The 16,778-nt window shown below is 35.2% G+C and overlaps 1 protein-coding gene and 1 long non-coding RNA gene across 15 annotated transcripts in view; one reads left to right on the top strand and one right to left on the bottom strand.

Moving 5' to 3' along the window:
* The window catches only part of LOC134546827 (uncharacterized), a 60,383-nt gene extending 48,835 nt beyond the window's left edge, over nt 1–11,548 (bottom strand). For both annotated transcript variants that reach the window (XR_010079272.1, XR_010079271.1), the window contains exon 1: nt 11,410–11,548. This is a non-coding gene — a long non-coding RNA (uncharacterized LOC134546827). The remainder of the gene's footprint in view (nt 1–11,409) is intronic.
* EPB41L2 (erythrocyte membrane protein band 4.1 like 2) overlaps nt 1–16,778 on the top strand; it is a 104,201-nt gene that overhangs the window by 60,922 nt on the left and 26,501 nt on the right. For all 13 annotated transcript variants that reach the window (XM_063390009.1, XM_063390018.1, XM_063390012.1 and 10 more), the window contains exons 6-11: nt 4,105–4,147; nt 9,963–10,038; nt 11,521–11,739; nt 12,166–12,253; nt 13,504–13,656; nt 14,754–14,851. In XM_063390009.1, the coding sequence (XP_063246079.1) occupies nt 4,105–4,147; nt 9,963–10,038; nt 11,521–11,739; nt 12,166–12,253; nt 13,504–13,656; nt 14,754–14,851 (677 nt within the window). The remainder of the gene's footprint in view (nt 1–4,104; nt 4,148–9,962; nt 10,039–11,520; nt 11,740–12,165; nt 12,254–13,503; nt 13,657–14,753; nt 14,852–16,778) is intronic.

Genomic DNA, 16,778 nt, shown 5'->3' with positions numbered 1-16,778 from the left:
ATTTTACAAATGAATGGCAGTTGAGATGAGTGCATTTGAAAGGATTTCTTAGATACCATTTGGTAACTTCTTTGTTCTTTTGCACTTCCTTTTTTCAGATGGTTGAGCACATCTAGTTTGCTCAGCTAAGGAAAATCTTAAATCAGTCAGTGGCAAGTGCTCCATTAATTACCAAAACCCAGTTTATCTTTCTAACATATTAAGTTATTGGCTGGGTTGCCTGTTGCTTCCTCCATGAACTAAAGATATATGTGTAGTTATCTTTTTCTTCATAAAAAAACTTCCAGATGAATATTTACAAATTGAAGCAGGAAAAATTGTTTTCCTTTTTTTTTTATCTGTATTTGTAGTAGAAGCATCATTACATCATACTGCATCTAAAAGTTTTTGCTTTTTTTCTGTCATTTTCCTCTTAATGCTGTTCTTTTAAAAAATTAAGTGTAGTTTCATAGTCTAAATAAATCTGAATCTCTGACAACTTCTATTCTGATGAAGCTATTTTCTAGAGTTATTTGCTTTGCTGCAAAGCTTTCTGCGCAGTATTGAACAAAACATTCAATTCCTTTATATGAGAAGTTCCCATACAACGAGCTTCTTATATCATTACTTAGATATTTAACTTTTGTTCTTGATTTGTAAACCATTTCCAGATATAAGAACTTCTTTGGTGTAATGATGAAGAACATCTCTGTTGATCTTCTAACTAATGTCGTATTATCTGTTACTTTTGCTTGTTGCTTTATTTGGGCTTCTCACTATTGAAAAACTGTACTGTACATACAGAACATAATAACATAAAACAGCAGTCAGATATCTGGCAAGGGAGAAAAGATCTAGTAACCTGGGATCCTTGACCTGTACCAGAAAATAGCTCGCCTGAGTAGGATCCTGGTAGGTAAAAAAGGGAGGCTTGGGTTTTTGAAACTTCAGCAAAAAAGTGTGGATTGGTGTAGAGTTATGTCTTTTTTTTTTTTTTTTCCCCCCCCTCGGGTTTTGGTTTTTTTTCCCTCTGGTTAGACGAAGACTTTCTTGGTATTCTTCAGTCATTTGAATAGAGAAACAGAGGTCCACTCTTTAGAAAGACCCCATCTGTCTTTTCATATGTCTTTTTCCTTGGAGATACTAAGAACTTGACTGGATATGAACCTGGGCAACCTGGTCTGAATCAAAACTGGCTCTTGAATCACACTGGACCGGTTATGTCTTTAATGTGAAAGAGTCCTTGAATTCCTTATCCACTGACTATGAAGGTGGTACTCTAGCAACACTCATAAGTATTTACTTAAATTAAGTGAGAAATATCTGAAAATGGGATCCTTATTCAGAAGTAGAATAGATCACTTCTCACCTGAGTTATGGACAGCAGCAGGCTTTTATTTTAAAAATTCTGGAGAAATCTGGTCCTTTTTGTTATGGAGGCTAAACAACTAAGCTGCTGGATTTTGTCTTTTTCAAACAAATGCATTCCTGGTGTTATTTGGAGAACTTTAAAAAAACCTCTTTACTAGCAAATTTGTTTCACACCTCCTACTTTCTCAGAACTTCTGCTGGGTTTAAGGACCTCTTTTTTGTTTACCTCTGTATTAAGTTTCAGTTACTTTTTAATTTTGGTACCAGTTCTTTCTGGTGCTTTTTTTTGTCTGTTACGACTGTTGCCTATTTAGATTAAAATGCCACAAATCCCTGATGTCCAGGCCAGTCAGTACTAAATGCTGAATGATGTTTTTTTCCCATTCTTGTGCACTCATCACAGCCACCCATTTATGAGCCAGCTGTTGAACCCCATGGCAGCTGTGGCGTGGGGCAACTGAATGCCAGGCACTCTTTTGAATTAGAGCTGCTCCCCAATGCACCATTGGGGTACCATTGGAGGAGGAGTCCCATTAACTCTTCTCCATGGGTGTTCTGTGCAGCTGGGAGAGAGGTTGTGTCTTCCAATCAGACTGATTTTTGTTAGCTTTAGTACACATTTTAAAACTATTTAGGCCAAATTAGTAATTAATGATTTCTTTCATTTTTTGCAAATGTTAGATTTATTAGCCTGAAGTTTAGTTAGAGATTTCATTGCACTGCACTGACCGTTCATGAATGCTCCATTCACACTGTAATTGGTCTGCAGAAGTGTTAGAAAGCTTCTGCTCTTATGTTTTGGGCACCAGCTGGAAATGCTGCTTTTCTGGATTTGTACAAAATACTTTTGTACTGGTAGAGAACATTTTGTTCTTTGACAATACATTACTTTGTCTCATCTATAACCTTACCATTCACAAATTAAACAAATAGATTTCTGCCTACTGAAGCAAAGTAGTATGTATACACTTTGTCTTTTGTTTCGAAAGACAGACCTGTCTATTCTGCATTAAGAGCTGTAATTTGGGGTAGATTCTTTCGTGGTGTTTGTTTTTATCCATGACAAAAGGCACAGATGCAAAAAAACCCAGCCCTGTAATTCTGCCTGTAAATGGAATATAAGCATCTGATTTTATTTGACAGAGCAGTAATGGAAGTTATTGGCTAAGTCTGTTTCCAATAAGCTTATTTCAGGCTTGGAAAAATCAGAAAATGAACTGTACAACTTGTTTAAAGAAGGGATTACTCTTATAATCTTGCAGCATAGTCTGTATTTTATGTTCTTTTCTCCTGCTTTATAGTGAGAAAATATGAAGCACTGAAAGTATTATGTACTCCGAAATCCCATTTTTCTCTTATAGTTAGTCCATGCTATATTCTCTATTTATTTACTTGATGCTATATCTAAAATGTAAGGGTTTAAGATACCTCTAGTTATTGTAGTTGGAAGAATATGACTGCGGGTAATTTTAGAATGGAATTCTTGCCAAAACAGAAAACTAGGATAATAACTGTAGCTGAACTCAGTCTCAGTTAAACTTATTTGAAGACTTGTGTTGTCTTCCAAGGCCTTTCCATGGCAAGGTTCTTCTAGCAGAAAGCAGTTTTTCTGACTTAAGCATTCTAGATGGTATCCAGGATTTTGGATAAGTGCTTTCTAACTCTTCATTTGTAAAAATGTTATGGACTTTGTCCTCTCTGGAAAAATCATGAGAAGTAGAGATCACAGACAAAGTGAGAAATGTGAAATTATTGTCTTGTTTTACACAAATTTAATAGATTATAAAAAGGGAGGGTTGTTTTTAATTTGTAAATAATATTCATCTAGTATATACATGGTGCACTTGTGATGAAATCTACTTGGACCAAGCTTGTTTAAAACAGGTAACTTGTTCCATATTCATGGGAGACACATTCTCTGTCAGCAGGGGTGATCTATGTTAAAGATTTGCACTACTGCAGAAACCTATTTCCCCATTCTCCTAATTCACACAGACCTGTGAAAGTAGACTAGCATTTTTGTCTTCTTGAAAGAAGATAGATTTAGGGTGCAAAAGCCCCTAACAGAGACTGAGGGATATGGTGTTGGGAAACAATGTTGCATCTGAAATTTATTTGCTACTGTAGACTGAAAAAGGTAGGTCACATTACAGCCAGGATGCTCTGCTTTGCTAAGTTAGGTGAGAAACTTTGGTAGAGATAAGCCTTTGGCAACATTTGTGCTGGCACTGAGGTATTCCCTCGGTCTTTAAAACTGCAAGTACCTGCAGTGGCTTGTGAAAAAGCAGGTATTTTCCTTGGCCTCACAAGGCAGTATCTATCTCTTCCCTGCATTTCACATCTGTCTTCAAAATGTTGCAAGACCTGCTGTCAGACTGGCTTTATGTGTTTCTTCCATGAATGTGCTTGTGAGTTTGTGTGTCTGGCCATGGGAAGTAAAGGTTCCAGCTCAGTGAAGGAAAGTCTCAGTAACTGTAAGTAAAAGGTTTATGTTCCTAGTCTCTCAAACTGCTTTTTAATATGTATGGGTAAAACTAGTAAACAGGATTGTCTGAGTTACCCATGAATGCTATGATTCCTTAGTCTCACTTGCAAAAGTCAAGTTGTTGGATGATCTGTCACAAAGCAGTTTCTTTGCTCATATCAGTAGTAACTGAAATGCTAAAAGCTGTTTAATAGGTTGCACAGATTATATCAAAATATTTTTGGTATTGAGGATTTTAAATGCTGGCTGTGGTTTGTTTGTTTTTTCAGAACTGGCTAGATGCTTCAAAGGAAATTAAGAGACAAATTCGAAGTAAGTACTTCTGTGTTCAGATGTTATGCTCCTTCTTATTCCTCACAGAAATATTCTCCATAAATTTAGTAGCCTGGATGTTGATTGCTAACAGCTTGAAAATAATTTCTGATCACGATGTATTGACCTTAAAAGAGGAAGCAAATCTTCTATTTCCATACTCTGTCCAAGAAGGGGAGAGGGAGTCACTCAGCATTATGCTGTAGAAGTTAATGATTATACTACACTATATGTTATTATATCACTGTATTATAATGATTAATCATTATGTTATATTAGAAACTAAGCAAATATGTTATTGCCCCAAAATTTTCCCTTGTGTGAATAATAGTTGGTATTTTTGCATCCTGAAACAGTAGATGTTTTTCAACTTTGTGCTGATAGTTACTTATTGGATGGAGAACACAATTATGCAAAGATGGTCATGATTGTTGCCATATGACTTTCTTACTTCAAAGACTCACCAGAAGAATATGAACCTGCAAAAAGAGAATGAAAATGTTTTACAGAAAATGTGTATTCTTCAATACTGATCAGTCCAACATTGACCTTTTTGATCATGTCCATCATTTTCAGAATGGAAATGGAATAAAGGGCATAATCTTGGAATGTCTCACTACAGTGCTTTTCAGTCTGAATCTGCTTGAAATGCCTTTTTACTTCCAGTACTCAGTACATGATGAGTAATTTATTTTACTTTGTTCGCATAAAGCTCTGTCAAAGCTCTTCACTATGTGGGTAGCTTTTGTAGTAAATGAGGAGTGCATGGAGAGTAAATCTAGGTGATACTCTGCCTGAGTCTGCAGATCACAAAATAAGTGGCCACTAAAACATGCTAGACAGCCCTTGCCCTTACTGAATTTATTGCCATCACTTTACTCATTTGTGACCAACCCAGGTTTTTGTTGTTGTTTTGGTTTTAGTTGAAAGCTTTTGCTAGTACCTGATAGGAAAGTGGGGAGAAGAGGGTGATGATAATATATACAAGCCTAGACTTACAACAGGAGAATTGAAGCTAAGAAAGACTGACTGTACTTGTAATTAAGAACAGCAGTTTTTTATTTATAATGACAAACAGATGGTTTCTTTACTGCTGTTAGCTCCACTGTTTTAACGCAATACTCATTTTTTCCAGAAGTTATAGTGGTGTTAATTCCTTTTTCTTCACATCTTTGCCTATTAATGAAATCCCTTAATCAGAAATTGTGCTTTTATATTTTTAGTATAGAAATGAAAGTTATAGAAGCATCCTTGGAAGCTGTTTTTTTGATCCAACATGTTCTTTTGTAAGCAAACTAGACCTATTAAAACAGCGAATGTACTAATAAGCAAGTAGCAGCCATACCTTTAAGGAAAAGTTACAGGTATTGGAACTTCTGCAGGTCTTCAGTGAAAATCTATTAGTTGTCCAAATATGCAGGCTAAAGGCTGTTTGATTCGCTTCTAATAAACTACAAAAGATGGAGGATGTTGATATTTTTTGTATCAACTTTGTTGATACAAATGTTGGTATCTTTTTGTCTTCTGTAGCAATTTGCAGGTTATCTAGCCTACAAGTTAGTGTCACAAATTGGAAATGTAAGAACTGACCTGAAAATTTTTGGATGCGCTCGACAAAGATCTTTTTATACTGTATCGTATGCACTACAAAAAAAAATATGTTAAGGGGGTTTGATTTTCCATACAGCATGAAGACCTACATTTTAGACTGGAGAGTAAGTCCAGTTATTGAATGAAGAAACATGCCAGGATGTTTTTTCCTCTAATCTATAGTATTTCAGAGTTGATAGGCATAGTAAAACAAACAGCAAAGTAAGAACATGATTTTAAAATAACACTTGCTTACACCAATATGCAGGTAATTAGCATACTGTTAGTTGTGTTCCTCACCATTAGTCTATTAAAGTTTCCAGATATTGGAATCTTACTGCAGGCACATTTAATCCTCCAGCTACATAAGTATCAAGTAATGAGACCTTTTTATTTTCAGGCTTAATTCTAAATATAATTGTCTTTATTCAAGAATGGAAATCCTGTGTACAAAAATACTCATTAAATTTAAGATACCTGTGAAACCTATTAGTCCATTTGAAAGTTGGAAATGAAAAAACTCTTGAACCTGAGATTAGCTCAGTTGGATAGAGCCTGGTGCTAAAAACAAAAAAGAAGCCAAGGTTTTGGGTTCAGTCCCCTCTGTGGGCCATTGACTTAAGAGCTGGACTTGCTTTGTGGGTCCCTTCCAACTCTGAATATCTGGTGATTTCTTTTTCTCTGGTATGTGTGGCTCAAACTGAAGCATTAGCATGCTAGATTTGGACAAATACGTTGATCTGAACACACAGAGATGACACTTTCAGAAATGGAATTCAACACATCAGTTTCCAGCACACCTTTACAACAATCTCTGGCTCTCTCTTAAATGTGAGCAACACCGATACTCTGCACATTGGGCATGTATATGCCACCTGTGACTGGGAAAGACAAAATAAGAATCCTGTAGTCTCCCCATAGTCGTGTTCTGCAGGCTGTCCCTTGCTGTGTCACAGTCCCCAGGCCCTCTGTGCGCTCTCTTACTTGTACAGGTTGGCCTTTGCCTGGGCAATTATGTTGGATCTCAGCAATTACTGATGTTACTTCAGCTAATGAACATGATCCACAAATTACTGTCTCTGTTCTCAGGGCTACAAAGGTGACAAAAATCTTGTTTGCTTTCAGCCAGCCTGATCTCTTCAGGAAAATGAATTCTTGACTTTTTTTAACTCATGTACTTGGCTATCCACTGGCATGTGTTAAAACCTCTAATTACTTCTTTCAGGGACAGGTAGGTAATTACATTTCTGTCACTATCTTTTTGAAAATTGGTACATCTCAAGTGAAATCAGGCTTTTGCAAAACCGAAAATCGCAGCTAGAATATTGTAACAATTGGTGGTACAGGCAATAGCAACTGACCTTGAAATAGTCAAATCTCAGACTACACAGAGAGTGTGTTGGGTCACCCTCATACAAAATTCAATTTGGGAATTTATCTGTTTAAATCAAAGGTAATATTATCTCAATTGAATCTTTTTCTAGCCTCCAGCATGGTTAGTATTTTTAGTGCAAAAAATACTCCCACATCAAATATTCTGTGTTCTAGGTCTTGTAAGAAATTGAGAGAGTTCAGATGTTCTGAGAACAGAATAGGCTGGGATACTAAGAGAAGTTTTAATTAAATTAGGAAAGAGCTTGTGTTTTAGGTGCACAACTCTGGCTGTCTGATTTTAGTGCTAACAAATGTATGGGTATGCTCAGGCATTAAAATATGGTGGTCACTTTATGCAGGTTCACTTTATTTTATATCCATCTATTTTATATGTATTTACCTATATATTCATAGGAGTTGTAGCTAATTTTAATCTAAACTGATTACACTACAGAGTAGATTGTTATTGTTGAAGAGAACTAAGTACCTGTGCCAACAGAAGGGTTTTCTTGGAAAAGCTGACATACAAGAGGTCATGAGTAAAAGCCAGAAAAAGCCTTTACTGAAAAAAAACCCTCACTGATTTTTTCCAGTTTAAATGGGATGAATCATGTTAATTCTATGCTGCTAGCTGGTTGGTTATATTGCATTCTTTTTCCTCTAAGAATGTGCCTACAGTTGCCACAGAAGCATTTTTGATGTAACAAGCTGGCTAGAAAAATTTTTGACATTTCTGTAGCCCATACTACTGAACATCAAAACAGAGAGCCTTATCAGGGACAGAATGCTAAATACAATTTTAAATTAGCTTTGGACTTGTTCTTTTTTTCTTCGCTACCAACTCCATAAAGTGCCAGCAATAATGTGCATCATTATGTGAGGCAACCTATGATTGTATGCTTCATTTGTGCAGCTATAAAAAGTATGCTTTAATGAGAAGTAGAAATATATACTGTGCACACTTAATAAACTTGCTAGTCTATATTTAGAGGATAAATGTATTTTCAGTAATTAGGTAAAATACATCGTCACCAGTGGTCCAGAAAATATTTAGTACAAAATCAACTTCAATATTTTTAAATAAATTAGCAATTTAATAAGTGTGAGTAGAGACATACATTTTCTCACAAAGCAAACATTTGGAGATTTTATGCACTTTTCATAGAGAATATAATTTTTTCAATTTTTTTTCTTCAAACCACACCTAAGTCTCCTGACTGCAGTGCTTTCTGAAAGTTAGCTGTAGAAATACTGACAAGAAAGAGCAATAGTTAAACAGGAATTCATATGAGACTAGTTTAACTGCAATTTTAGATCAGGAAAACCTTGACGACTGGTTTAGTACTGCTGTGGAAGGACACATCCTTCCTCCATTTCTCCACAGCTCTGTTAACATGACAGCTCTCCTTGAATGCTTTTTGCATAGATATTTTGGCCCTATTGCTCATACTCATCACATTGGTTTACCCAATATCAGCATCTTTTCATTAAATTATGCTTATTCCCTGAGAAATGATGGAAGTAGATTGATTTATTCCATCTTTAACTGTGTTTGTTATGCTGTATGCATTCGTTACTGTTAGACTTCTTTTTTCTAAGGTATTTCTGTCTTTATTTTGTTTTTGCTACATTGCAGTAGGCAATGCAATGATAAATGAGACCTCATTTACAAATCCTGCCTAATTTTGTACACAAAATTGTACAAAAACTTGATAACTGGGAATGTTAGGATCCATGAAAACCCTGAGCTCTTAAAAAGAAATAGTGGCTTAGCAGCCAGGTATGGAATGAAACAAAAATTGAAGTGCTTCAGTGAATAGCCATGTCTGAAAAATCAAAATAATTTTTTAAATGTTGGAAGACATTAAAAATTCTGACACATCTCTTTACCTTTAGTATATATGGAATTTCAGAATGGGTTTTTTTAAGGATGTAATCTTGTAAATAATGTCAGCAGTTTTTGCTAGCATCGTGTTGGAAGTGGCATTTCAGTCTTTTTTTGTTGTAAAAAGACACATTTTTCAAAGAATGCTTGATCCACATAACACAGATTTCTAAAATCATTTACTGTCCAAAGTTTTAACATTCTGAAAATGTATTTTAATTATTGATGTGTGACTTAGCTTTCAAAGCTTAAAAATTTATTTAAAAACAGACCTATGACTAAAGGCAACATTTTATACCTTTTCAAGTTATTAATCTATAATTCAAAGTATTTTAAGCAGGCTTTTGCTCTAAAAAAATACGTGTGTTATTAACAATTCTAATACCTGAGAATTTAAATATCACTGCTATTGCAGTTTAATGTGGTGTTTACTAGAAAAATATTTTAGAGTAGGAATGGCTAATATTTTTGTCGTCCATGCATTCTTAATGAATAATTTATTGTCTTTCTATTGTATACAACTACACAGAGCTCATTTTGATGTTTCATGTTCACAGTTACTGTACAGTCTCTCAAACTAAGTTTAGACAGGAGGAGACTGTTAGCCTTGGAGGAGTGGGAAATAAATTCAATGCAAGTGCCTTTGAACACACAATATCTTAAAAGTATTAATATATTATGATTATTTTCAAATTAAAAATGTCTTCTGATATTTGTGTAACTTACTGTAAAACATTATTTAAAAATAAATTTTAACATGCTAATCTTTCATTATGTCTGTGGGTCTCTATCTGCTAATGAAAATAATCTAGGCTTCTTAACAATGTACAGTAAAAAAGAGAAAAAAACTTCCTTCAAGATTTCAGTGATTAGATTTATTCTTCTTTCTAACATTTTTCTGTAAAGTTTTTTCTTTGCTTACTTGGACTTACTTGAGATTAACAATCAGATATTTCCCATGTTTAGGTTTACCTTGGATATTCACCTTTAATGTGAAATTTTATCCTCCTGATCCGTCGCAGTTGACTGAAGACATCACTAGGTAAGCATAGATCCTAATTTTAAACTTTAAATTACTGTTAGTCTAATTTAAAAGCCACATAAATTTTCCTCTTCAGTTTCTGGGTACTGTACACTGTAGATACTCTTACATACATCAACTACTTTTTGGAACAAGGTTGAAAAGATAAAATGAGGAAGGAAGAAACCTAAGCAAGAAGAATTTAATAATAAATGAGGATATGATTTGGGCAGCAGGTAACGTGTGAGTTATAGTATGTGAAAGAAGCTGGTGGTTTATTGTCAGACTGCTGCTTTATTATGAAACAAATGAGGGCACAGGAGTCTTGAGCAAAGCTCAAGGGATCCAAGATACTTCAGTAGTAATCTAGACTAGATTGACGAAAATGTGGGTTTATACATATGCTTTAAATAAAGCCATAAAACATAATAAAGCCTGGAAACAGCTATCTTCCAAACTTGTTAGATAGACAATACTTGGAATGCAGTGAATACTAAGCACCTAAAAATAGCATTGCAAGGCTGATAACTGGGAATAGAGTGCAAGGAACTGATTCATTTTTCTCATGAGTTACAGGAAACCTAAATGCTTTGTTTTGGAGTTAGCTGACTCTGCTGATGCAGGATATATCTTACTACTACATGTTGTGTTGGATCAGTCTTCTGCACAAAATAAGATAGCTATGCAAGTGTGCAGCTAATAGATTGCTACAGGTAGTGATTTGTAGCATCATAAAAGACATTTAGTACAGAGTGTATTTACAAGAAGTTGTGTGTGTTTTCTTTGAAAATTTTCAGTGAGTTGGTTGGTTTTTCAATTACGTGTTCAACTCATAAAAACATTTTTTGGTTATATCTTCAATTTAAGTTTCACTAGTAAGACTTTTTTTTCTCTTACACTTTAAAAAATCTCTGCTAAGGTAGGATGTCTGCAGATGTTCAACTTGTTAAATTTGGTAGAAGGCTGTATAAGTACCTGAAAGATTGAATTCTAATACATACATGCTTTAAGAAAGGTAATTATGGTTTCAGTACTAAACTGGATTCCTTTTGCGCATTACATGACATGATTAGCTTGTGAACTGCAAGGGATATAAAAGCTAGAATTTCAAAGCCAAAAGGAAATGTCAGAGAAATGCACAGCTTATATATTTAAACCATAGATACCTACAGGCTACATTGTGAACTGAACGAGTTCCTAAGTCAGCTTTTGTTTAAAACTAGATAGCTTTTTATTCTTTTATATTGGGAATCAGAATTTTTCCTGCTTTTCACATTTTTTATGAAAGTAATATTGACTCTTAAAAATCAACTGAAATTTACTGTGTGGTAATAATGCTCAAATAATACAAGATCATTATTAATGCATTTGCTTACTTGAAAACACACTTACCCAGTTACATGCATCCTGATGAATTCTGCCATATTTCTCATCATCTGCCATAGGTAACCCTTTCTTTGTTCTTACTTCTCTTTGGTTGTTTCTTTCTCCTCTGTCTTGCAGGTATTTCTTGTGCCTACAGCTTCGCCAGGATATTGCATCTGGCCGACTGCCGTGTTCATTTGTGACTCACGCCCTCCTTGGTTCATATACGCTGCAGGCTGAGCTGGGTGATCATGACCCAGAGGAGCACCGCAGTGATTATATCAGTGAATTCCAGTTCGCACCCAATCAGACTCAAGAAATGGAAGACAAAGTGGCTGAGCTACACAAAACACACAGGTATGTCAGATACAATGGGATTAAAAGAAGTCATCCTGCTTTGTCACATTTATGTCAGTTCTCCTAGGAGTATGTGTAAAACTGCTGAGGTAAACTTATTGTTACTTTGGAAATCGTGTGTTATAGAACTAAAAACTCTTACTTTGGTGTGTTTAGTTTGAAAATAGTAGTTGCACGAAGATCTTGGTAGAGAACTTTTGGTAAAAAGTATTTTTATATTAATTAGTTCAAGTAACACAGATAGTTTGAAAGAGTGAAGTTGGAAATCCATACTCAAGTAAAATAATATGCTGTGAAAGAGCACTTGTCCTGTAGAGCAAAAATACTGTTGATACCTTATAAACTGAAGGTTTTGTATCAATCTGAATTCTGGGATTCCACTCAGGTTTTTTGTCAATAAACTCAAGGCTTATTCAATGCTTTTAGGGGCTTGACTCCAGCACAGGCGGATTCCCAGTTCCTAGAAAATGCTAAGAGACTCTCCATGTATGGAGTGGATTTACATCATGCCAAGGTATTGGGGATTGGGGTTTTTTTGTTTTGTTTTAGGATAGACATGCTGAGTATTAAAGAAAATATTACATATATAGATTATTTTTTAAAAAATCATTACAGCTTAGTTTTTGGCTGTAAGCCTTTATCTCTTGGTTACAATAATTTCTCAATTTACAACTCTAACATCAGGAGAATTTATGTATAAGTTTATTTAGTGCATAGACACGTGCAGCTTGGAAATAATATTTCATTTGTAAGAGCAGATAAATGTATTTAAAATGTCATATTTTCTATGTCAAGGAGATGTGGAGCCAATAAAATAAAGGCTAAAGGAACATGTAATTGTTTTCATTGTATCATGAGAGTTAAAAAAATATGGAGAGAGGTCCTGGGGGAGGATTTTGGTGCTTTTTCCACTTCCAGGAGTAGGTCAAACAAAATTTTCATTTCAAGTGGGAATTTTTTTTTTTAATGGTAGAACCCCAAAAGACAAACTAATAACCTCTTCCCACTCCCTCTCATAAATCCAGAATCTCAAATCATTAGGAAATTTAAGATATTGTGAGCATATCAGTCTTGCATTTAAAAAAAGAAAAGCAAGGTTTTTAAGTACTGGAGAAACATTAGTAAATTTTGTTTTGTTAGTTCTGCCAGTGAAGCAAGTCCATAATGATAGAGTTGGTATTTGATGTAGTTGATCTCTTATTGGGGAGGACCTGAGATTCTGCTGTATTGTGTAGTGTATCAGTAAGTGATTAGTTTTGTAGCTTGTAAAACTGGCATCAAATGCTGTCAGTGAAAAAGAATACTGAGAAACCTATCCATTACTTCCTCCATCTTTGCTGGAATAGTATGTGACTGTAAAAGATCACCTTGATCACCAGCTGGTCCAGACTTGCACTGAATGCATTAAGTGGGATAGGCCTGGTATTCATTTTGCTTCTTTTAATATCTGTTGAAATTATTGCTAGCACACACTGGCCATACCTTTCCTGCTTTTAAGTTGTTAACTTAGTCCCTATTACCAGAATATTGAAGAATTTCCCAGAACTGTGGCATATGAATGCCAAAACTATTACTTAGAGTCCAAAGTCTTTTCTATAAAATGAATATACTTAGCTATTTCTAATTTAAGAATCTCATTGTCAGAGTCAGGTTTGAATATGAAACATGTCCCAGTTACAATATTCCCTCAAGGTATGTCAGCAATAATTACTTGTTTGGAATGTTATTGAAGTGATTTTTATGAAATTGTCTCATACCTGGCAGGATTCTGAAGGTGTGGATATCATGCTGGGTGTATGTGCTAATGGTCTGCTGATCTACAAAGACAGACTCCGGATCAACCGCTTCGCTTGGCCAAAAATTCTGAAGATTTCCTACAAGCGAAGTAATTTCTACATCAAAGTCAGGCCAGCAGAAGTAAGTAGCACCTTTCAGTCTTCTTTCTTTTGTGAGATCATTTCTGTCCAGCAACAAGAAAACATTCTCATTTTTTCCACAGTTGTCCTCCTAAGCTTAAGATATATTCAAGCAGAACTTATCAGTGCTTTTTCCTCTTCAGCTTCTAATGATTGTATTAAACACTTGGCTTGATTAGTAAAAGCAAACCTATTTGCTTTTACTAAGAAGTAGAAAGAAGAAAATCTATTTTTTTTAATAGAAGCTGCCTTGTTATTTTATTGGGTTTTTTACACAAAAAGCTAGTTACATTGGCCATATTCTCACTGTGCGGACTTGAAGTCCCAGGAGAGAGCCAGCTGCTCTTCCTCCTCGGGTATAATTGTTCACTACATGTCAGCACATTAAGCTTATGGCTGTAACCAAAGGCTTGAGCTGTCCTGTAGAATGTTATAACTTTGTTAGCTGCCATGGAAGTAGTAGATTTAACTTTCTCTTCAGTTACTGCTAAAAGTTTCTGGGAGTTGCTGGAGGGGGTGTGTGCGTGTTTACATTTTGAACTCTTTATAACAGGAAATGTAACAAAACCCCCAAAATATCAAATACTGTAAAGCTTTTTTAGATTATACTGTAAAATGTTTAAGGTGTTTTTTCCTGTGTGAATAAATAAAATAAAAGAGACATCCAAACGCCAGTTTTACAGTACTAACATTGTGGTTATGTAAGTTTTCTAATACAGGTGTTTTGTTCTTCCATTCACTGATGCTGTGCATAGATGAATTTTTTTTGCTAAGAAAGTATTGTATTGTGACACAGCTTATATAAGTTTAACACTGCTATATGGATTTCAGACTTTTATTAAATCCAAGCAAAGTGCAAAGCACAACCTGCAGTACAATTGCTTCATGCAGTTTATCCATCATGACATAGCCCATCAAGTATAATTCTTTTAAAAGGCTGGAAAGTCTGATATTTTTAAAAAATGTGTAAAAAAACCTTAGGAAGTCTTATGGCAGGAGTGTTACAGCTTGATACAGTAACGGAGCTATCTTAACTCTACCTATTAATTAATAGCCAGCTTAAGGAAATGGGTTAATTTGTTTGTTGATTCCTTCCAGCTGGAACAGTTTGAGAGCACTATTGGATTCAAACTGCCAAACCATCGGGCTGCTAAAAGGTTATGGAAGGTTTGTGTGGAGCACCATACTTTCTTCAGGTAAATGATAATTCTCTCCTTCCCCTGCTTTGCAAGGTATGCTTGTATCTTTATTTTAAAGGATAGGAAGAAAGTAAAGATTTCCCCCTTGCAGTATCACCTCTTAGACAGAAGATGCCCTGACAATAATTGACCCCAAGTTACCAATTCCTAAAGTCCCAAGTACAATTAACTGCTTTATCAAAACTTTCAGAGTGCTAAGAGGCTGGAACTAAGCAAGTGGTCATGGAGCACTGGAGGTATGCAAGAACTGTGTGGCCTCAGTCGTGTGCCATGTGCTCTGGAATGAGCAGGGCGGTTGGATGAGGTGACCCACTGTGGGCCCTTCTAACCTGACACATTCTGTGGTTGGTGGTAAGATTTCCTGAGAGACTGGCTTTTCAGAATGACCATCTAGAAAGCCCCTATACATCATCACAAGAAGCTCTTAGGGCTTGGCAGTAATCTTTATTCAATTTGAACATTCACCTGAATTTAATGCTAAGCAGGTGTGTAAATGCTTCTAGCTGAGTTTTTCCTTATGTATGAACTAGGCTGCAGCCTAGGAGTCACAGATCTAGGCTGAATCTCCTATGAATTGTATAGGCATTGAATCCGAGTTTTTCCTTCAAAGCACGGTACCTAGGGTGTTTAAATGGTAAGCTTTCTCCTTCAGTAGCCTGCTTGTTTTTTAAAAAAAACAGTTGTATTTTAAAATAGTAATTGTATTTTAGATGCAATCCTGTTGCTGAATATACTTGCTAGACAGAACTTCAGGGAACTTGGGGACCAGGAGGCCTAAGCAGATGATTACTGGAACAGTCTCATTGGATGGTTTTCAGTTTTCAGATTTTCATTGAATGTGGCATGTTCTTGAGTGCAAAGGTGGAACTTATGCTGAGATTACCAAATCTCACCATAAATCACTCTCCAAATGCTTAATTTAGAAGCACTTCTTCAATAAATCTTGATCAGAGATTTTTTTTCATGTTGATGGATTCATTTATTAACACATTCCAGCATTCTGTTCTTGAAAATTTGAAGTCTGCTTTGGCTGGTGGTGTCTATAACCACAAATAGCATGCAGTTCTGTTCACAGTGAAAAGTTTAGTACTCTTCAAATAACTTACACAGTGATTTGCTTTGTTGGTAAGATGTATTTCCTAGTTGTATAGTAATAAAATAGACCTGAATAAGGAAAAAGCAAATCTTGTGGAAGCCAAAAATCCTAAACTGACAACTACCATTTGCAAGTCAGAAAGCTTTCAGGAGCATTAATAGGTATGAAATAATCTTACTACAGAAATTTGAACATAATAAAAATAATTGGATTTTATTCCAATCAGAAGTGGCTTTTCCTAACCAGGAATGACATTATAACAAGAATTATGTAACAAATACTTGAACCGTTCTGTAAATCCATATACTGCACTGATGTCATCAGAGAGAAAATCCTTAGAACCTCTCATCCTGATTTAAAAAAAGTAAAATAAAGCCAGCTCTATTTTCCTGCAAAGATAAAAAGCAGAAAGCAATTGCTACAGTCCAAGAGACTGTAGCTTATTCAGAGTATGTGTAAAGCTTGTGTAGGATGCCACAGTAAATTGTATACAGTTTACGTACATATTTTTAGCTTCCAAATCTCTTAGCATGCCTTATAAAACAGAGTATGATTCCTTGCATTGTCTTATGTAATGTTTCACTTTGTCTCAAATAATCACATCAAGATCCATTTTCTTATAATGTATAGGAAATTCACCAGTATAAGAAGTTATTTATAAAAATTGTAATGAACTGTATTGAAAATGACTGCCAAAGGGCATTGTATTCACTTGTTATCAGCTCAAACTTAGAGGATTCCAGTAGCATTCTCAAAGAGCAGCAATCTACTTTAAAAATACACTCAGACCGTATATCTACATAAAAATTTTGAGATAAGCTTGGTTGA

Source organism: Prinia subflava, chromosome 2, assembly GCF_021018805.1.
Source record: "Prinia subflava isolate CZ2003 ecotype Zambia chromosome 2, Cam_Psub_1.2, whole genome shotgun sequence".
Lineage (NCBI taxonomy): Eukaryota > Metazoa > Chordata > Aves > Passeriformes > Cisticolidae > Prinia > Prinia subflava.
This window is presented reverse-complemented; position numbering and strand designations above follow the sequence as displayed.